This window comes from Hypanus sabinus, chromosome 3 (assembly GCF_030144855.1).
Source record: "Hypanus sabinus isolate sHypSab1 chromosome 3, sHypSab1.hap1, whole genome shotgun sequence".
NCBI classification, from domain to species: Eukaryota; Metazoa; Chordata; class Chondrichthyes; order Myliobatiformes; family Dasyatidae; genus Hypanus; species Hypanus sabinus.
Window position 1 is genome coordinate 121,065,861 of NC_082708.1, and position 24,001 is coordinate 121,089,861.

At 39.4% G+C, this 24,001-nt stretch overlaps 1 protein-coding gene across 1 annotated transcript in view; it reads right to left on the bottom strand.

Annotated features, from left to right (window-relative positions):
* The window catches only part of lrba (LPS-responsive vesicle trafficking, beach and anchor containing), an 817,631-nt gene that overhangs the window by 382,278 nt on the left and 411,352 nt on the right, over positions 1-24,001 (bottom strand). The window contains exon 37 of the mRNA XM_059965020.1: positions 23,354-23,478. Within this exon, the coding sequence (XP_059821003.1) occupies positions 23,354-23,478 (125 nt within the window). The remainder of the gene's footprint in view (positions 1-23,353; positions 23,479-24,001) is intronic.

The window sequence follows — 24,001 nt, forward strand, 5'->3', positions numbered from 1 at the left end:
TTGAAAGCATATAATCATTAACTTAATTGATGTTGTACATTAAGCTCTGAATCTCAAGATTCACAAATTTGTCTTGCATATCTACTGTATTCACCCATCGCCAGCAGATATCATCAACCTGAATCATCGGACTAGAATAGTACAAGAAAAAAAAATTAAAACCTGCAATTCTCATCGTTTGAGGACACCTGGCATGCAATTTTTTACAACTCTTCTACTGCTTTGGAGTTATCTCTGCTGGAGAGCTAGATCATCTTCTCATATCTGTTCCATTATTTGCACCAGTCCCACTGCTCATATCACCTGATTGTGATACGCATTGCTGTGCATTTAGTGGGTCTTTATCAACATGTGCTGAATAGGGTACCATGCTCTGTTCTAATACTCTATACAAGGCCTGTTTAGGAGAGGTACTACCTTTCCAGTAAGCAAAGAATTTGACTTTTGCAAGATTTATGAAACTTCTCTTGGCTTGTGCAGCTGCTCTGGCTTTTGGATTTGTGTAGATGCCATAGCTTCCGATTTTAGCAAACCTGCCTCTGTGTAAAGAGGCATATTCGTACTTAACTTGAAAGTGTTTTAAAAATTATTTTATTTGTATTTCCTATCAATTTAGAAAGAGATCTTTTTCTGACCATAAAAGCCACTGCACGTGGTTTCCCTGAACTGAGTTTTCATTTGCTTATAATCACTGGTGCACTAGACCGCTGTGTGCACAATGTGAAAAATGGATGGTAATATCTGACAAAGTGGTTTGATTTTAATTCCTAAACCACCAACCTGAATTAGCTAGAAAGACAAAGTGAGCAGGTACATGGGAATACCACTAATTTCAGGTTCCAATCCCTACATAAATTCCTGATACGGAATTGTATTGCAACTACTTTGTTGGGTCAAAATTCTGAAAAACCCCACAAAACACTTTGTGGGAGTTCCTGCAGCTAAAGAGCTGAAAGACAGTGTTCCAGAATTAGCTGCATCTTTATGCAAGCTGTTCCAGTACATTTGCAAAGCTGGCATCTACTAGAGTGTGGAAAATTGCCCAGGTTTCCTTACATACAAAAACAAAATGTAACAGATGCAATCCAACAAATTACCTTCCAACCAGTCTGTTCTCAAATGGTGGAAGGTAGTGCTGATAGTACCAGTCGACTGCCTAGATTAAGCAATGCCAGGAGAACTTGTCTTTAGGCCTATGCAGTAACGTGTCAGAGTTGGATTCCAGAGTGAGGTAACGATGGCTGTCCTTGACAGCTAGGCTGCATTTCACCATGGCATTTCCAAAATGCATGGTAAAAATGACATCATTGAGCATGAAGAGAAAGGCACTTCAATGGTTCAAGCCACTCCTGGAAAAGAGGTAGGTAGCTGTGACTGTTAATAATCTACTGGGATATTGCTGCAGGAGTTCTTCAGAGTCTTTGGTACAATATTCCATCTCACTTTGTGGTACTACAAACTTTCAAATGTAATTGTTTCAGTAGAGATCTGTAAATGAAGCATCCATGATGCACCATGAACCAGCAGCAGAAGACACGCACACTACCACAAACTGTAATCTCATGGCCCTTGCTCAACTACCATCATCAAGCCAGGGGATCAACTCTGATTCAATGAAAAGAACAGAAGAGTATGCCAAGAGCAGCACGGCATGCTTAAAGATGTTAAGATGCTAACCTGGTGAAGCTGCAAAGCATGATTACATGCATGCAACAAACACCAAGTGATCTCAAAATGAAGGGATCAGATCAAAACTATGTAGTTCTACCACATCTAGTCATGATGGACAATTAAGCAGCTAATGGAAGGAGGCGGCTCCAAGGGAAGCTCCTAGGAGCAATAATAAGAGGCCCCAGCTGAAAGTTGGTCACAATCATGTTCAGCCAAAAGGGCCAAATAAATTATCTATCTCCTCTGCATCAGTCTCTAATCAACATAATCAGCATAAGCCCCATGGTGCTCAAAGCCTGTGTCCCCCAGCTATGTGGAGTACTTCACCATGACTTCAACCTGAGCCTGAGTCTCCAGAGGGTTCCTGTGCTGTGGAAGACGTCCTGCCTCGTTCCTGTACCGAAGACACTGCGCCTCAGTGGCTCCAATGACTACAGACCGATGGCATTGACCTCCCACATCATGAAGACCCTGGAGAGACTTGTTCTAGAGCAGCTCGGGCCTATGGTTAGGCCACACTTAGACCCCCTCCAGTTCGCCTATCAGCCCCAACTAGGAGTTGAGGATGCCATCGTCTACCTGCTGAACCGTGTCTACACCCACCTGGACAAGCCAGCGAGCACTGTGAGGGTCATGTTTTTTGACTTCTCCAGTGCGTTCAACACCATCCGCCCTGCTCTGCTGGGTGAGAAGCTGACAGTGATGCAGGTGGATGCTTCCCTGGTGTCACAGATTATTGATTACCCGACTGGCAGACCACTGTACATGCGTTTGCAACACTGTGTGTCAGAGAGAGTGGTCAGCAGCATTGGGGCTCCACAGGGGAATGTCCTGTCTCCCTTTCTCTTCACCATCTACAACTACAACACAGGGTCTTGTCATCTTCAGAAGTTTTCTGATGACTCTGCCATAGTTGGATGCATCAGCAAGTGAGATGAGGCTGAATACAGGGCTACAATGAGAAACTCTGTCACATGGTGCGAGCAGAATCATCTGCAGCTTAATGTGAAAAAGACTAAGGAGCTGGTGGTGTACCTGAAGAGGGCTATGGCACCGGTGACCCCTGCTTCCATCCAAGGGGTCAGTGTGGACATAGTGGAGGATTACATATACCTGGGGATACGAATGGACAATAAACTGGACTGGTCAAAGAACACTGAGGCTGTCTACAAAAGGGTCAGAGCCGTCTCTATTTCCTGAGGAGACTGAGGTCCTTTAACATCTGCTGGACGATGCTGAGAATGTTCTATGAGGCTGTGGTGGCCAGTGCTATCATGTTTGCTGTTGTGTGCTGGGGCAGCAGGCTGAGGGTAGCAGACACCAACAGAATCAACAAATTCATTCGTAAGGTCAGTGATGTTGTTGGGGTGGAACAGGACTCTCTGACGGTGGTGGCTGAAAAGAAGATGTTGTCCAAGTTGCATGCCATCTTGGACAATGACTCCCATCCACTCCATAATGTACTGGTTAGGCACAGGAGTACATTCAGTCAGAGACTCATTCCACCGAGATGCAACACTGAGTGTCATAGGAAGTCATTCCAGCCTGTGGCCATCAAACTTTACAACTCCTCCCTCGGAGTGTCAGACACCCTGAGCCAATAGGCTGGTCCTGGACTTATTTCCACTTGGCATGATTAACTTATTATTATTTAATTATTTATGGGTTTATATTGCTATATTTCTTCACTATTCTTGGTTGGTGCAGCTGTAACGAAACCCAATTTCCCTCGGGATCAATAAAGTATGTCTGTCTGTCTGTAATTCACATAAAGCCATACAGATGCCATATCAGAACCACTGGCGTATGTCATGAAATTTGTTGTTTTGTGGCAGTAGTACATAATTTTTTAAAAAACTGACAATTACAATAAGAATACATAAAAATAAATTAAATAAGTACTGCAAAAAGACAGCAACACGTAGTAACGTTCATGGGTTCATTATCCATTCAGAAATACAATGGCAGAAGGGAAGATGCTGTTCCTGAAACACTGAGTGTGTGTCTTCAGACTCCTGTACCTCTTCCTTGATAGCTTCAATGAGAAGAGTGCTTATCTATGATGATGGAGGTCCTTAATGATGGATGGCACCTTTTTGAGGCATTACTTTTTGAAGGTGTCTTCAATGTTGGGGAGGCTAGTGCCTATGGCAGAGATGGATGAGTTTACAACTTCATGCAGCTTTTTCTGATCCTGTGCAGTGGCCTCTCCATACCAGATGGTGTTTCAACCAGTTAGTATGCTCTCCACAGTACGTGTGTGGAAATTTGTGAGTGTTTGATAACATATCAAGTCTCCTCAAAGTTTCTTTACAATTATTCCCCATTCTCAAAGAATGAGAGCAAAGTATATAGGAAAGGCTATGGGACCAGTAACCATCCCAACTCTGTTACTTAAAACCTGCACCTCAGAACCAAATACCTTCCAATCTCCATTCGGTCTATCCTCAAAGATCAAGAAAATGATGGAAGCTCTCATTAACAATATTAATAACCTATTCACTTATATCATACAACATTTAGCCTAAACATGGGCTAAACTGATGAATTCCAGACTTGAGGCAAGAGTAACTACCCTTTACATCAATGCACCTTGATATAATGTAATTCAACAAGAAAACACTCCATTAGAGGAGTCATACCTTGTACAAAATAGACAACTGTTGTGCTTACTGGAGATCAATCTTCCCAGTCCCAGGAGCTTATCGTAGGAGTTCCTCAGGATAGTGCACTGAGTTCAACCATCTTCAGCTACATTGTCAATAGCCTTTCTTCTATGATAAGTCCAAAAGCAGGGATATTGACTGACAATTGCACTATCTTTAATTCTATTAATTCTGTTTCCAATTCCACAGTAAATTAAAGAGTTCATCTTTGCACGTGGCAAAACCTAACTGATATTCAGAGAAGAGCTTTTAAGTGCAAGTAACATTTGCATCACAAAATTACCAAGCATTGACCATCTCCAATAAGAGGTAATTCTCCTTTGAGATTCTTTAGCAGCATGATTATAGTTTACCCCACCATCAACATCTTGGTGGTCAACAATAATCAGAAACTCAACTGGACCAGCTGCATCAATTCCATGGCCACAAGAGCAGGTCAGTGGCTGAGTGTCCTGCAACTAATCACTCAACGCAAAGCATTATAAATCAAGATAACAGAATATTATCCACTTTGCTTAATACCAGCAATTCCAACAACTATCAAACAACTTGACACCATTCAAGACAAAGCAGTATCAATCAACATGGTCAATATTCAGTCCTCTCACTAATGCAACACAGTAGGTAAAGTTAATTTCATCCAGGGAATTAACTGTAATAACCCACACAGATTATTATTCCAACAGCACCTCGTGAACATGCAACCTCTTTCACCAAAAAATAGGCTTCAAACTCATGGAAAAACAATCATTTGCAGGTTTTCCTCCACATTCCATACCATCTGAACTTCGAAATACATCAGTATTCCTTCATCTTCATTGCAGAAGTCTCTCTCTAACAGCTGTGTGGAAGTGCCTTTGATTGAAGGCTCACCATCACCTTGAAGGGCAACTGGGGTGCACAATATATGCTTGCTTTGTTAAATAAGCCTTGATACTGAAAAGTAAATAAGTGGGGTTGGATGGGGAAGAAATAGAAAAACCCAACCCTTTCAAAGACAAAGGGAGATGGGCATTAAATGATGATTATGTCAGTGATGTCCAGATGATAAGAGTGATAACAAAAGAATTAACCGGTGAAGAGTCTTCAACCTGAAACATTCACACTATTTCTCTTTCCAAAGGTGGTGGTGGACCTCCTGAGCAATTCCAATGTTTTCTCTTTTTATTACAAGTGAACATTAACACTAACAGATAAGCAGTAGTTCTATATAGTTATCCTCCAGAAGTACAGAAGACTTATAGTACTTGGTCCATCCAGCAAGGAGTGATATGCATCTTATGGTGAACAACCGGGATTAAAATTTAAATTCACAAACAATCAAAATAAAATCAAGCTTATACACCCTGACAAATAAAAGTTAAATTTGAAATATAAATGTGAAACAAATTACAGACTTATGAAATCTCATCCATTTGTTGCTATCCACAAAAGTCAACAAATATAATCACATATCATGGGGGTGGGGGTGTCTCAGAATATATATAACATCCCTAAACTTCACCACGTGTTTCTTTTTATCATTAATTGACAGCTTAATTAGCAACACCAACAAAGATTTCATACTATGCATATAAAGATTTGATTACATGTTAGCGACTTACTACTGGCAGCCAATGATCCCAGGGGATCATAGGTTTGCGCCACTGGTGGACTGGGTTAAGCAACATCTGCTGTGACTGTGGAGTCCAATGACGGAATGACAGTCATTGCCACACTGTGAACAGCAAAATGCTGAGGCAGCTCTGACATCTTGGGCAGCTTGGGAACAGAGCTTTCAGTGGGCTCTCTTTTCCTCTGCTTGCTGCATCAGAATGGTCTGATACCTCAAGAGACCCTTTTTCAACCCCTGCTTCCAGGCACACCTGTCTGAGGTAAGTGACTGCCACATGTTGGTGCTAATACCAAGGGCCTTGAGGTTGCACTTGCAGGTGTCCTTGTAGCACAGCTGGGGTCTTCCTGTTGGCCTTTTTTCAGACTCCAGCTCCCCAAAGAGAAGGTCCTTCAGTATGCACCCATCTGCCATGCACAAGACATGGCCTAACTACCACATATGCCTCTGTTTGAGGAAGGTGAACACGGAGATGGTGCCTGCTCTCTCGAGCACTGTGTAGTTGCTAATCTTGTCTTCTGAGATAATACCAAGTAGATCTTTGAGGCAGCATATATGGATGTGTTGTTTTGCGCACAGGATCCAAGTTTCGCTGGTGGAGATAAAAGTGCTCAGCACACAAGCTGTGTACACCTGGACTTTGGTGTCTATAGTGAGCCTGTTGTTGGCCCAAACTCTCTTGGTCAACGTTGAGAAGGTTGTGGCTGTTTTTCCAATGCAATTGTTGATCTCCCTTTCGTCTGACTGGTTATCCAAGATCATGGAGCCCAGGTATGTGAATTCATGGACAACTTCCAGCTCATAGTCAACAATGTTAATGGATGGCTTGTCATCAACGTCTTACCTCATCACCTGTGTCTTCTTTAGGCTGATAGTCAGGCCGAACTCTCTGCAGGCTTCCACAAAGTGGGTCATGAGATATGTAGCTTCTGCTGTGAGTGAATTGCGACAGTGGTGTCATCGGCAAACAGGAAGCCTCTGAGGAGTCTTATTTGTGCTTTGATCCTCGTTCTGAGTCATGACAGTCCGAAGAGATTTCTGTCCGATCTTGAACAGAGATACATGCCCTCAGAGGCCTCTCCAAAGGCGGACTTGAGCAGGATTGCAAAGATGCCGAACAGCGTCAGAGCGAGTACACACCCCTATTTTACCCTGCTGAGGAAGTTAAAGGACTCTGATGTGGAGCCGTCGAACACTATGGTCCTCTTCATTTCATCATGAAATGATCTGATGATACTGAGTGGGATTAGGCACACACACACACAAAAGAGTCTGGGCACCCCGATAAAAATTTCTGTTAATGTGAATAGTTAAGCGAGTAAAAGATGACCTGACTTCCAAAAGGCATAAAGTTAAAGACGACACATTTCTTTAATATTTTAAGCAAGATTACTTTTTTATTTCCATCTTTTACAGTTTCAAAATAACAAAAAAGGAAAAGAGCCCAAAGCAAGAGTTTGGGCACCCTGCATAGTCAGTACTAAGTAACACCCGCTTTGGTAAGTATCACAGCTTGTAAATGCTTTCTGTAGCCAGCTAAGTCTTTCAATTCTTGTTTGGGGGATTTTCACCCATTCTTCCTTGCAAAAGGCTTCTAGTTCGGTGAGATTCTTGGGCCCTCTTGCACATACTGCTGTTTAAGAGGTCTATCCACAGATTTTTGATGATGTTTAGGTCAGGGGACTGTGAGAGCTATGCCAAAACCTTCAGCTTGCGCCTCTTGAGGTAGTCCATTGTGGATTTTGAGGTGCGTTTAGGATCATTATCCTGTTGTAGAAGCCATCCTCTTTTCATCTTCAGTTTTTTTACAGACGGTGTGATGTTTGCTTCCACAATTTGCTGGTATTTAATTGAATTGATTCTTCCCTCTACCAGTGAAATGTTCCCCGTGCCACTGGCTGAAACACAAGCCCAAAGCGTGATTGATCCACCCCCGTGCTTAACAGTTGGAGAGGTGTTCTTTTCATGAAATTCTGCACCTTTTTTTCTCCAAACATACCTTTGCTCATTGCGGCCAAAAAGTTCTATTTTAACTTCATCAGTCCACAGGACTTGTTTCCAAAATACATCAGGCTTGTTTATATGTTCCTTTCCAAACTTCTGGTGCTGAATTTTGTGGTGAGGTCACAGGAAAGGTTTTCTTCTGATGACTCTTCCATGAAGGTCATATTTGTGCAGGTGTCACTCCACAGTAGAACAGTGCACCACCACTCCAGAGCCTGCTAAATCTTCCTGAAGGTCTTTTGCAGTCAGACAGGGGTTTTGATTTGCCTTTCTAGCAATCCAATGAGCAGTTCTCTTGGAAAGTTTACTTGGTCTTCCAGACCTCAACTTGACCTCCACCATTCCTGTTAACTGCCATTTCTTAATTACATTATGAACTGAGGAAACGGCTACCTGAAATCACTTTGCTATCTTCTTATAGTCTTCTCCAGCTTTGTGGGCATCATTTATTTTAATTTTCAGAGTGCTAGGCAGCTGCTTAGAGGAGCCCAAACTGCTGATTCTTGGGACAAGATTTAAGGAATCAGGGTATTTATAAACCTTTGAAAGTTGCATCACCTGGACTTTCCTAAAGACGACTGTGAACAACCCATAGCCCTAACAAGCTAGTTAAGGTCTGAGACCTTGGTAAAATTTATCTGAGAGATCAAATCTCTTGGGGTGCTCGAACTTTTGCATGGAGCTCCTTTCCTTGTTTTCCACTCTAAAATTGTACAAAACAAAAATAATACACTAGTCTTGCTTAAAATGTTGAAAAGAATGTTTCATCTTTAACTTTACGACTTTTGGAGATCAGTCCATCTTCCACTCACTTAACTATTCACAGTAAGAGAAATTTTAACCCGGAGTGCCCAAACGTGCGTGTGCATGTGCGTGGTATCCTCTTTAATATTATTGGCTAGTTTACCTTTGTATTCTATCTTTTCCTTCTTAATGACATTTTTAGTTGCCTTTTATTGGTTTTTATAAGCTTCCTAATTCTTTAACACCCCACTGATCTTTGGCCTATTATATGCCCTCTCTGGGTTTTAAGTGGCTTTGACTTCCCTGGTCAGCCACTGTTGCATCATCCTGCCTTTAAAACACTACTTTTTCTTTGGGATGTATCTATTCTGCGCCTTCCAAATTGCTCCAAGAAACTCCTGCCATTGCTGCTCTGCTGTCATCCCTGCTAGAGTCCCCCTCCAATCAATTCTGGCCAGCTCCTCTCTCATGCTTCTGTAAATCCCTTTACTCCACTGTAATACTGATACTAACTTTAGCTTCGCCTTCTCAAACTGCAGGGAGAATTCTGTCATACATTGATCACCCTCCCCTAAGGGTTCCTTTACCTTAAGCTCTCTAATCAATTCCAGGTCATTGCACAACACCAAATCCAAAATAGCTGATCCCCAAGGGGCTCAACCATGAGCAAGTCTAAAAAGCTATCTAAGTAGGCTTTCTATAGATTCTCTCTTGGAATCCCGCACCAACCTGACTTTCCCAATCTACCTGCATACTGGAATCACCCATGACCATTATAACACTGCCCTTTTGACATGCATTTTCTATCTCCCATTTGTAATTTGTAGCACAAACCATTGCCACTGTTCGAATTATAACTCCCATCAGGGTCTTCTTACCCTTGCAGTATCTTAGCTCCACCCACAATTCTACACCTTCCGATCCCATGTCACCTCTTTCTAATGATATGACTTCATTTTTTTTTAAACCAACAGAGCCACCCCAGCCCCACTGCCTACCTGCCTGCCCTTTCAATGCAATACTTATCCTTGGATGTTATGCTCCCAGCTATAATATTCTTTCAGCCACAATTCAGTGATGTCCATAACATCATAAATGCCAACCTATAACTCTGCTACAAGTTCATCTACCTTAATCTGTATACTGTGTGCATTTAAATACAACACCTCCAGTTCTGTATTCATCACCCTTTTCGATTTTGCCCCCATTACACTGCAACTCATCCTGTTGACTGCAACTCTGCCCTATCATGAGTCTGTCCTTGCTAGTAGTCTCATTACACCTTGCCTCTGTTTATAAATCAATAACCCCACCCTCAGCCCCATCTCTCTGGATCCTAGCCTAATGCCAAATTAGTTTAAACCTCCTGAACAGCTCTAGCAAACCTGCCCGTAAGGATATCGGTTCCCCTCAGATTCAGGTGCAACCCGTCCCTTCTCTACAGGTTGTACCTTCCCCAGATGAGGTCCCAATAATCTAGAAATCTGAACCCCTGCCCCAGCTCCTCAGCCACACTTTTATCTGCCAAATGCTCGTATTTTTATCCTTCACTGGCACATGGCACAGGCAGCAATCCAGAATTATTCAGACACCTACATAAGATTTCCTTTCTTTTAATATACCTGAGACTAGAAGCACATTACTGTTATCTCAAATTTCTTCAGTTTAAGTTTTAATTACTTTTTTTTATTTGCGAAAAGGTTTCAGGAATGACAGCTTTTCTTTACCAGCAAAAATGACTGAGTGCAGAATTTAATAATTCCACATTTGATTTTATATTTCAAAAGGGTGTACAATTTGTTTGTAAAGCTAACTTGATTAGATAAACAATGCTACAATTTTTTTAAAGATTAATCTTTGTCCGTTATGGGATTTTTATCTTATAGATTACTCAGCTCTATTACTTTGGTTTTAAATGCATCATCTTTTAAGAAAGAGCAAAATAGTGCTCTTAAAAGGGAATTTTTTTTTCTTTAAATACAATATGTCCGATAAGTTCATTCATGCCTAATATTGGTTAAATCTGTATTGTGATCAAGGGAAAAAACATAGAAGAACTATAAAAAAGGAAATGCGCATTTATCAAGCTTTTATGCAAAAATATACTGACATCAGTGCAATCCTAGCACTTAAAGTACTTATCACACAACAGTTGCAACACTTAGCTAAAGAGAGTAATGATGGGTTCAGGGCAATGAGGTTCTACAGGGTTTCAATCAAGCATTTTTAAATGCTATTCAATTCTGGCTTTGACAATGTTGCATAATTCTGAAGTGTATCAATTAAAAATGGTAAAATTTAACTGTTATTATATTGCTGTAGTCTTTATCAAGTTCAAATTGAAGGTCTGCAAATAAAGACATCCAGAAAATTTGTTAACTTCTGTCTTTAGTCTTTGCTCAAAAGTAAACACACTACGGCTACTTACAGGTGTTAACAATCTTTGTGTATCTTTTGATGAGTTTGCCTATTTTGAGGTTGTGGTACAACCAATATTAATGGTAACATAAGACTTGAGTGAAAATTTTACATAACTTCCATGGTATTTGGATTTATCAACTGTTTGTTCCTGGATGTTCTGCAATTAATTACTGGGGAGCTAATTTTTTGTTCAAAATTTATATAATAATTTAAAAATATATATAATACTGATAACATCTCAGCTTTCAGCTACTGCCTCAGACAAATTCTATCTGTAACATTACTATCCCAAGTGTCTTCAAGGCAACTGTCTGATCTTCTTTGCTCTGTTAGTTACGCACTTCAATATCATCCCTTCCCACCACTGTCAGAGTCCAATGCTGAAACACTCATCTGTTATTTTTAATACTTTTAAACTTGATTACCCTAGTGCTCTTGTGATTGGTCTCACATTTCCTTTAATGCACAAATGTGAACTCATCTAAAATGCTGGCTATTGTTTTAACCTGTACACCTCCAACTTATTTTGAATTGTTGAATTTTTGAATTGGCACCTGTTGTGTTCTTATATGTACCGTGAGTTACTAAGAACAAACCATATTCTGGGAGAATTAAAACTGGAACTTTTATTTAACAGCAAACAGCAACCACATTTTCACTATACAAGGTTCTCGATCATTCTGTCATTTCTGTGCATGCTCTGAACTCTGTCCAATCATGTTCTTACACATGACACATGATATCACCACATCTTCCTTTCCTTAAAAAGAAAAACAATTAGCAACATTGATCAACTACATAATTTAACATGACTATCAGTCTGGGGGGTTACGATCACAAGTAGACCCTCAAAGTGGTTCACACAGTTCTTGTGTTTTGTTGTTATTTTCATGTTTTGTCTGGTCTGCATCAGTTAACTGAAACTCTGAAGTTGGCTCTTTCTTGATGTCTTTGCAATTTCTTCTTAACACTGTTCCTTCTTCTGTTTGGACCATGTTTGATCTAGGTTGTACTTCTTCAAGCACTGTAGCTTTCTTAATTCCTTCCACTTCCCCTTGTAATGAAATACGAATCTTCTTTTTTTCACCTAGTTCATTCATTAACTTTGTAATGTCTTTTTTATGCTGAGACTTCACCATTTCAATAAAACTTCTCAATTCCTTCACCTGTGCTTCCACTTCTTCAGTTGGACCCTGAGTCTTATCACCCTTTGGCTTGAGATCAGTATTGTACTGTATCGGCAAGTTTGCTTTCTGTGGCAAAGCTTTGTCAGATGCTGGTAACAAAGGAATGGGTCTGGGAGCTTTCTTTATGACTTCTTTTCACTTTTGCCGCGTTAGAATCAAATACTGTTCTCTTTTGCTCTTTCATCAAATCCCTGTATTCTGACTCTGTGCCACTGCCCAGAACTAATACTCTTTCCACCAAATTCAGTTTCTCACAGGCAGATAAACACAATATTGACTGTACATTTTTGGCACTACCACAAATGAAAGCGTACACTTGATATTTTTGTGTGATACTTTTGCCACCCATGTTCCTCTAACTGGAATGTCTGCACCTGAATACCCAGTCACTTTTATATTTGTCTGATGTAACTTTGGTCTTGGCTTTAATGCATTAAATTCAGATTCTGCAAGAACATTTACTTGTGCACCAGTATCCAGTTTAAACAGAATATTGTTTTGGTTCACTTGCAATGGCATAATCCAGTCATTCTTACTTTGTCTTCACAAAGCTCATCGATATAAAACTCCTCACGTTCATTTTCAAGCATTGCATTTACGTGTTTTATTTCCTTTCTACTTCTGTAACAGTGTGAAAAATGATTACTTTTACCGCAGTGATTGCACATTTTTCCATACGCTGGACACATTTTAGGTCGGTGCTCCCACCCACAGCGATCATAAAGTTTGTTCTTTCAGACATCTTGTTCTCTGTTTTGATGCTGTTTCATTATTTTTTCTAACATGCTCGCAGTTATTCACAGCATGTATGCTGCAGTTCTCAATAAAAAGCTCTTTAGCCTGCAACTTTACAGTTTCTGAAACTTTGCAGAAATCAAAGCTTTTTCCAAATTTACGTCTGGTTCTCTTAAGTCTTTCTCTCACAGCATTATCCAGAATGCCGCAAACAATTCTGTCTTTAATGAGAGAGTCCGTCAATCCTGCAAACTCACATGTTTTACTGTGGTTTCTCAATTCCGTAACAAATTGATCGTTTGACCCATTTTCTGCTTACTGTAAAGAATTTATATCTCTCGTATCTGCTCTTTGGTATACAAAATGCTTCAAACTTGTCAATTATCGCTTTTAGATTCAAATTATCTCCATTTTCAAAAGTAAAATGGTTATATACCTCAATTGCATCATCACCAATCACGTGGAGAATACCAGCTCTCATTTTTTCCGATTTTTTATCTGCTCCAATCGCCAAGAGCCAAAACGCTCTTTAATTTTTTTTCCAATTTTCAGCTACATTTCCAGTCAGCTGAAGTGTTTTCAGCGGTTGCAACCTTTCCATTTGTAAGGCTGTTAGCAAACACCAAAACTGTTTACGCGCTCTTTTTTTCTTCGATTATCTTCGATTCTTTCGTTTCCGTATTGGTCTTCCAAACCAACTTCTGACACCATGTTGTGTTCTTTTTACGTACCATGGGTTACTAAGAACAAACCATATTCTGGAAGTAAAACTAGAACTTTTATTTAACAGCAAACAGCAACCACGTTTTAACACTGCCACGCTTCTCGATTATTCTGTCATTTCTGTGCATGCTCCAAACTCTGTCCAATCATGTTCTTACACGTGAGACATGATATCACCACAGCATTAATGCCTCAAAATTTAAATTTCCCATTCTCATATTTAAGTAATACGATGTTCTCACTTTCCTAACTTCACCTCCAAAACAATGACTGTTCCAACTATATACAAACTCAACATTCATCTGTCACTGGAGTCTTGCGAATTCAATATGTCTACTAACCACACTGTTAACGGAGATGGACGTGCTAGATCAAAAAGCATTTCAAGCATTCACTAAAGGGGCATTGTCAATAAATGTTATTTTGTAGAGATTAATAAAACTAACAAAACTAACAGAATGTGATTCTAGAATTCCTTTTTGTCACTTCTACTTTTTAAATAATCACCTTTTTTCTGTCTAATTACCATCATCTGTTGTAGCATTACATAAGCATGTTAAATCAGGCCTTGGTTATCTGGATGCCTTTGCCCAAAATCACAGTAGTAGAGTGAGGTAAATGAAAAAAATGACTATACTTAGTGAGTATAATCTTTTGAAATAATTCTGCTAGTTAAATGGTAAAATGAATTAAAACAAAAACTATATGCAAATCTGCTTAAAAAAAAGCAATGCTGAATTTTTGCTCTAATAACTCTAATAAGGTTACAACAAATTGACAATGATTTTGACAAATAGAGATGTTTACCATAACAAAACAGCTGGAAGAATAAAAATACTGGACAGATACACGAGCAAAAACAATACAAACAACTGTTACTCTGCAACATTAGAGGAAATCAAATAGCTCACGAAAGATTTTTTTCAAAATAAAAATTACAACTTGTAATGCAAAGCATAATATTCTCAAGTCAAAATTTTATTCGGCCTTTGTCCAGATTAGATTTTGATCTCTGTTTCTAATATGCATTTGTGATGCCTGACCTGAATAAAGCAGGGAACATATTATTTTGAAAGAATCAAAATTTGGATTTAATGGGGCTCCAGTATTCTTGTTAGTTCAGTGATTCTTTTCGAAAAAAGTACAATACAGAAATGTGCATTGGTCTCATGGGTCATGTGTACAAAGTTATTATTTTAATATAGACTACCATTGTCTGAAGAGATTCAATAACCATGAAAAGAACACACAATTGCTCACAGCAAGAGTAGTTTGGGATAGGGATGCTGATTATATTAATGGATTTAAAAAACACAAGAAGCATGGAAGTTAAGAAATAGTCAATTTAGATGCATCCGTAACTTGGGGAGAATAATTTCTGGTAATGAAGGGGAGTGCGTAGTCAAAATCAGTCAGGTATGTCAGATGCTATGATTCCTATTATAAGTGAGGGGATCAGCACAAGAGTGGAAAATTTAGGTAGATCTTGACTATCACAGAAAAATTATGTGGCATAATTAAGTTAAATACAGAGATAGCTCATTTAGAAAGGTGTAAGAAGGGTGGGAAGTGGGAAATTGGAATATTGACAAAAGAAACCAGCTAGAAATTCAGAAATCGGGATATGTACAAATGCTAAATATCAAGGTAAAAGAGCAGAAATTTAATTTGTTTCTATACTCTGTCAACAAAAGTTGAGTAGTATTCAAACAATTTGCCAAGTTCAAATGAGATTAGTTAGTTTGAATGATCTACAATTGGTGCTAAAGTAAAGGTATTGGTAATGCTAGATTTTGCAATTCTATGCAAATCTTTCAAAATGTCTTAGTTTATTAAATAAAAATGAATTAGGGTAAAGAGGACTGGATATATGAGTACTTGGATAGACAGAGACTGATTAGGGATAGTCAACATGGCTGTGTGTGGTGTGTCTAACCAATCTTACAGAGTTTTTCAAGGAAGTTACCAGGAAGGTTGATGAAGGCAAGGCTGTGAATATTGTCTACATGGATTTAGCAAGGCCTTTGACAAGGTCCCACATGGGAGGTTGGTCAAGAAAGTTCAGTCACTTGGCATTTAGGATGAGATCATAAACTGGATTAGACATTGGCTTTGCAGAAGCCAAAAAGTGGTAATAGATGGTTGCCTCTCTAACTGGAGGCCTGTGATTGGTGGTGTCCCACAGGGATCAGTGCTGGGTCTGCTTTTGATTGTTATCTATATCAACAATGTGGATGATAATGTAGTATAACTGGATCAACAAATTTATAGACAATACCAAGACTGAACAGCAAGGAAGGCTATCAAAGTTTGCAGTTTTCCTGGACCAGCAGGAAAAATAGGCTGAAAAATGGCAGATATAATTTAATGCAGAGGAATGTGAAGTGTTGCACTTTTGGAACACAAACAAGGGAAGGACTTACATGGTCAGCAGTAGGGCACTGAGGAATGCCATAGAACGGAGGGATCTGGGAATAGAGATCCATAATTCCTTGAAAATGGTGTGAAAGATATATAGGGCTATAAAGAGAGCTTTTAGCACATTAGCCTTCATAAATCGAAGTATTCAGAACAAGAGTTGGGATGTTATGTTGAAGTTGTATAAAATATTGGTGAGGCCTAACTTGGAGTATTGTGTCCAGTATTGGTCACTTACCTACAAGGAAAGGTACCAATAGGAATGAAATAGAGCAAAGTTTACAAGGTTGTTGCCAGGACTTGATGACCTCAGTTATTGGGAAAGGTTGAATATGTTAGGAGCACAGAATCAGGGGTGATTTGATAGAGTATGAGGGGCATAGATAGAGAAAATGTAAGCAGGCTTTTTCCACTGAGATTGGGTGACACTGAACTGAAGGTCATGGATTAAGGTTGAAAGGTGAAATATTTAAGGGTGACATGAGGAAGAACAACTTCGCTCAGGGGGTGGTAAGTTTGTGAAATGAGCTGCCAGCAAAAGTGGAAGGCGTGGGTTTGATTTCAAAATTTAAGTGAAATTTGGATAGGTACTTGGATGGGAGGGGTATGAAGAGCTATGGTCCAGGTGCAGCTTGATGGGCCAAGGCAAGTTAATAAAGTTAATAGCTTGGCACAGACTAGATCACGGATCACCAACCTTTTTTGCACCGCGGACCGGTTTAATATTGACAATATTCTTGCGGACCAGCCTCCCAGGGGCGGGGGGGGGGGGGGGAGGTGTTAATCACAACCGGAATATAGCTGATAAGTCAACTATAAGTCACTTATAAGTGACTAATACACTCAATTTCGTTTCTAAAAGGGCTCATCTAACGAATTTAATATTAAACACAAAGCGCATATTTTCCTCGCATGAATATAGTGAAAAGTCAATTATAACTCACTTATAAGTCAATAGCATAACATTTTAAGTAACGTTTGGATATTAAACACACAGCACTTATTTTCCTCGTATGAACATATAAAATCATTGCAACACACCAATGTCGCAGAATCAGTGGGAGCCCTGGGCTTGTTTCCCTGCAACAAGAAGGTCCCATTGAGGGGTGATGGGAGACAGCGATACTCGAAGGGGGTTCCTTATGTCCAGTCTATTCCGCAATTTAATTTTCGTGGCTCTCAGCACTTGCTTCTGTCCCGCTTGCTCACGTTTTTTCCGCTCAAAAAAACTCAGCAGAGCAGGATGCTTGGACTCAAGGTACCAAAGCAGTTCTGAAAGCTTCATTATCTCATTAGACAGCCTCCGAGCCTGAACTCCAGCTTCCATAACGCCCACCCGCTGCCAGACGCCTTGCCCAGGTGTAGCTGGTTGTGGGTGGGCTGAGAGAACAAGGTAAAGGCTGGAGGTCCCCGTGCCGGGGCCTTGGCGGTCGCAGTCCGGAGAGAACGACCGACCGAGTGAAGAGTGTAACAGGGCCCCCCCCCCCCGTAGGTAGGTAGGATCTATCGGCTGGCAAAAGTTTGGCTCGAGCGATGACTTTCAGTATATCGCAGCAAGGTAGCTGCTCTGCTGTTTACAAAGCCCTAAGCCCGAATTAGGTTGCCTGCGAAAATTTTAGCACCGGGTTCCCCACGAACATTCGGTGTGCTAAACAGGTTTAGAGGCGGTCCCCATCTGTCTGTGCTCCAGGCCAGTAGCAATGGAACTTCTCACCGGCCAGTTACCTGACGCCAACCAGTGATCCCTGGCGCGAGGGTATCACTGCGTTTAGGCGACTGATGGCCTCACGTGCATTCAAATTCAACAGTGGGCGTGACAGGGAATGAGGAAAGGTGCAACTGACAAATAAATACTTTATTGTCACCAAACAATTGATACTAGAGCGTACAATCATCACAGTGATATTTGTTTCTGCGTTTTGCGCTCCCTGAAGTACAAATCGAAGTAAATATAATAAAAATTTTAATTATAAATCATAATTAGAAAATAGAAAAGGGAAAGTACGGTAGTGCAAGTCAGGTCCAGATATTTGGAAGGTACGGCCCAGATCCGGGTCAGGATTTGTTCAGCAGTCTTATCACAGTTGGAAAGAAGCTGTTCCCAAATCTGGCCGTACGTATCTTCATGCTCCTGAACCTTCTCCCAGAGAGAAGTGGGCCAAAAATTGTGTTGGCTGGGTGGGACTTATCCTTGATTATCCTGGCAGAACTGCTCCGACAGTGTGTGGTGTAGAGTTCAAGGATGGAAGATTGGTTTGTGTGATGTGCTGGGCTAGGTTCACGATCTTCTGCAGCTTCTTCTGGTCTTGGACAGGACAACTTCCATACCAGGTTGTGAAGCACTCTAGAAGAATGCCTTCTATGGTGCACGTATAAAAATTAGTGAGGGCTTTAGGGGACAGGCCAAATTTCTTCAGCTTTCACAGAAAGTAAAGGCGCTGGTGGGCCATTTTGGCAGTGGACTCTGCTTGGTTAGACCAAGTCAGGTCATTTGTGATATTCACCCCGAGGAGCTTAAAGCTTTTGACCTGTTCCACCTGCGCACCACCAATGTAGATGAGGTCATGTGGTCCGCTACTCCTTTTGAAGTCAACAACCAATTCCTTCGTCCTGCTGACGTTGAGGGATAGGTTATTGTCTTTGCACCATGCCACCAAGTTCTTAATTTCCTCTCTGTATTCAGACTCATCATTACCCAAGATGTGACCTACAATTGTGGTGTCATCAGCAAACTTATATATTGAGTTCGATAGAAACTTGGCTACACAATCATGGGTGTACAGTGAGTACAGCAGAGGGCTGAGTACACAGCCTTGTGGGGCACCAGTGCTCAGAGTGATTGTAGAGGAGAGCTTATCCCCTATCTTTACAGCCTGGGTCCTGTCTGTGAGGAATTTGAAGATCCAGCTGCAGATCTGAGTGCTAAGACCCATATTGTTTGACTCATATCGTTTCATATCGCCAAATCATATCATTTCCTCGCAGCCCAGTGGTTGGGAACCACTGGACTAGATGGGCAAAAATGCCTGTCTTTATGTTGCACTACTCAATGAGTCCAAAAGGACAATCTTTATTTTGTCATAGAATATCAAAGCATAAAACTCATTCAGTGGAGCATGCTCTCACATTTGGAATGGTCCTGACAGAACAATGGGACAATGTTTTAACGGCAACATCTTAACAGACTACACAGAAAGGGAGAAAGATTATTTACTAATGACAAGAATGGCTGGAAGAAAATGCGAAAGAGGAATCCTGCCTTTGGCCTCAAAGAGAAGGGAAATTGCTTAAAATGTGGATAATGACTTTGAAACGATGCATTAAAATGTGGATAATGACTTTGAAATGATGCATCTCTTCCATATCCACTGAAATTCTCTAATTATTCCATCTGGATTATGTAGGATATTGTTGGAAGCATTAAGCTCATGGCTTCCTCATTGTACTTCGATCAATTTCTTTGATTTCATTCAATTGAGGCTCTAAATATAGATCCCAATATGTTTATTTCAGTCTGCTAAGTTAAAATTTTGACTCCCAATTGTTAAACCCACAATTTCAAAATGATCAACTCAATATTTTATTCAATCTTTCCTTTTACCATTCATCTTCCAGTTCAGTAAAAGTTATTCGCTTCTTTCTGATTCATTTGATTTTATTCTTTAAAACATCACCAACCACTACTGGCCTTAATCTCTTCCTCAGTTGAATACCTATTGCATATTCTTAAGAATATGGGACTAAAATAAACTTACTTTTGGGCAACATTTTGGAAGAGAATTGCTAGTGAACTGTTGTCTGTCCCCTCCTGACTTCCACGCCTGCAGAATGCAATGTGGAAGCACAGACAGTCAGGTGCCAGCACAGTTGATACCCCATTCCGTGCTGGGTCTGGAAGCAAAATCCAGAGGTAGAACCCAAATGTCCTGAGTAGAGGGGCTGGATCTAAAATACATCCAACACCTCAACTGTACCATTACACTGGCTGTCACATCTGGCATTTTCTCACTCATGTGAATAGGGTCACTAATATGAATGGAAGGGTAAGTGAGGGCAATGTTTTCCATTTCAATTAATATTAATATATTAATCAATATACATAAAATAAATCATTATTACGCATTTAAATTTTTAACTCTTTTCAATTTATTATTTACATTTTTTTTTACTGTTTTCAGATGACTCTGATGATGAACATAAGCCATTAAGTGGCCTTCAAGGCACTTCACTGGTGGGGCTCAAGTTGGATCACATGAATCAACTTTCTTTGCAGGTTGTGCTTCTGCAGTTCAGCCACTGTAGCAGGCCTTGAGATACTTTAGACCCACAGTGACATAAAAGGCTAATGTAGCTATCAGGTTGAGAAAAAAGGGAATTTGGTCAACAACAGTTATGCCCACAATCATCTCGCTTCTTGGAAAGTATAACCATCAATGTGGCAGAAATTATGTACTGTACTAAAGCATCAAATGTGATACACAGATATGTACCATTTTCAGTTGCTCTGCATTACATCAATACTGACAAATGTAATTGGAAATAGAAATTCCTTTTATTTAAACAACGTCCTCCAGAGTCGGTGATGAATTCTCTGATACTGGTTGACCAAGAAATACTAAGTTAACAAACATCTTGATGCCACTGTTCTCACAGAGGCCTGTTGGGCAACATTATCACCAATAAAAATAGGTTTCAAATGATTAAGTATATGAACACAATAAATCTTGGATTGGCTCAGCCATTCTACACAATCACTGACAGTTGTCATTAAGAGCTCCTTTTATCTACCAGGCTTTTAAAAGAAGAACATGGGCTGTCCCATCCAATCAACAGATAAAAGCAGATTAACTTATTGCCTTCAGAATAAAATTAAAATTTTAATGTACAGGTGCACACAAAAGTCACAGTATCAACAAAACAGCCAGTAATCTTTCAAATATGTAAATAGAAACAGATAAATTACCTAATTCATGCAACATTGCTATGTAAGCCATTTCATTACTGCACTTAAATGCAATATCATGTATAAACAGGACTTCAGTTTGAACTGGAAATGATTGCAATGAATAATGTTATAAAGATACAAAGCTTGCACTTAAGCTCTTACTTTAAGCAGTTATTAGTAACAGACTATAATTTAAATAAATAGTTATTTTTGTGGACCAGAACAAAGCCTGAATTCATATTGTGATTTATAAAAAAATATCTATGCAGCTAAATAATTATAACAAATTTCTCTTAGAAATTACCTACAATAGAAGTGCCAGTGGTGCTTCATAGAGGCAGTTTTAAAATTATTGTTAAACTCAAGATGGGATTATTTACAAACAGCATTGTGTCTGGATATTTAATAAATTATATTTAGATAGCCTTACATATCAAAAACTGAAACAATTAGATTGGTTCTGAAAATCACAAGGCAGTGTTGAAAAATTCAGGTGCACTTGAACAGAAGAAAGAATTCAAGTTGAAGTGCTTTTAGTAGAGAGTATTTGGCATGTGTTCAGTAGCCAGTATTGATGCATTTGTAAATATTGCTCTTGTCCACATATTAACTGAAAAATTATATGAAATAAAGAGGAAAAGTTTTATCTATCTAAATATATTCTGCTAATAAGATCAGTGCACTACGTAAAAATCCCTTTGGCAGAAGCAGCCCAGCTGTGCACTTCACCTATATGGTCTTGATCGAGTCTCTGAGGATCTCCAGATTTGGTATAGTTATTGCTTTTAGATCACATTCTTATTGACTAGTGTCAGCCTGGTCATTCATCTTGAGTACAGATGTCACGAGTGCAGTGCTATCTTGTGACATATTGTGAACATTTTCTTCCAGAAATACCTCTTTAAGGCAGGGTGCAATAGGTTAAACTACTAGACAGAAACCAAAATACAACTCATTGTGCTATTCTATTCCCTTTGTTAGAAATACTTCTAAGACTTGAAATTATAAACTACAGTAATAATCAATTTCCTAAGCGTATGCCTGTAAAGTGAACAAGCTTAAAGGTGAACAATGATGTTCCCTTTTATTAAAATTACAGTAAAATTGACGTTAGCATCTGTAGCATAACATAAAATAATGCTCCAATATTTGAAATTCAATGATTTTTTTTCTTTTACACTTGATCTCTAAGAATCATTATCAGAAAAGATGCCTTCAAGAAAAAGGAGTAGAGGTCTTCAAATGCACCCCAATGCGATAAGTGTTATGAACTAGTATTTTGAAGCTTTCATTCAGGTCACTTTTATAAGGTAATCAATGCTGGTTAATTAGTTTTCACTGCAGTTTAAAATGACCAAGTGCACGATCAAGTTAAATAAATCTGTTTCTGTAGAAGGAACAATCAATGTTATATCTCATTAAATTACAGCTGCAGTCCTGTGATCATTATAACACCAACCATGGTTTGGGAAAGGGCTTTGGGAATGAGGAGGAGAAAACAAAGAAAATATATTTTCATTCCTTTTCAAAACAATTGGAAGACTAGCCTTAGTTGATTTTTTTTTAAACTGAGTTATTTTACCTTGTGTGCCTTTATTACAATACTTAATTTATTTTGTCTTGGACTATTTTTCCCTCATTAAATGGGATAAAATCATTGACCTCATTCTGCTCCATAGTAGTTTATTTCCTTGGCCATCAAGTAATCAGTTTTGGTATTAATGCTTGAATTTCCAGCATCTGCAGATTTCCTCGTGTTGGTATTAATTCTATTTTCTTGTATATCAAATGGTGATTTAATTTACTCCAGATGAAATACAAATTCATTTTAGGCATATGTATTATTTTTTTGTCCCTGACTTTTGAATGGAAGAATGCTTACATTCGAAGGGCATAAACTTTAAAATGGAATGGATTCTAAATGGACAAAATGGTGTCAATTTGTACAAAATTAAAATTCTCACCTGAATGACTCCTTTTCATTTTATGTACTTTGCTGTGCAATATGCAGAATAATTATAAACCAATCTGGAAGCAAATGCAGGTATACAGATCTTTTCCTAGTGAGACTACATGGTGCTATTCAGCAAATAAGTGTTTGCACTTCAAAATTGGTTATTTGATGTGCAAACAAGTGTTGTAGTACAATTTAAGTAATCTAACAAAGGTAGCTCTAATTTTGTATACCCACTGTCATTAGAAAAAACCAACTGTCTATGAAACTAACCGTGTTCAATTGCTGCTTTAAGTGTGGCTTCAGGATGTGTTGATCCAAATGAGTTGCGAACGAACCGGCGGCGCCGCCGCAAGTCATCCTCCCAGTAGTCAAGGCGCCAGAACTCACGAGGACAACTGCAATGAAACAGAGGCAGCACATATGTTAGCAATTATCAAACAGCATGGTGGCACATAAGTGCTGAATAAAGATCTCCTTGTTTGGTTGGTCATTTTTGCAGTCTGCAATCCTTAAGTTAGGTTTGTCCTTGAAAATAACAATATCACCTTCCAGACTAAGAAACCCCTTTCCCTTTTCTTCTTGGAAGGTGAAATGAGCACTAAATACATCATTTTGAAATGAATTGCTGACAGTGTGATCAGTTTCCCCACACTCTAGTGGCATGTGCTCTGATTTCAGCCTCATTTCAGCCTCAGCAGGACACCTTTAGCTGTGACTGCATTTATAAACCAGAATAGGGAAAAGGCCATTATAAATATGGTATAGCATTACCTATATTAATCAAAGTCTACTCCTTCATCATTTTTCTTCCCAATTTGTGTGCTTTCACACAAGGTCAGTAAATCATACCTTGCGTTCTCAGTTCAGAAAGTGTTAACTTTAATGAACAGTACTGTTATGCGCGTACATGAGAGATAA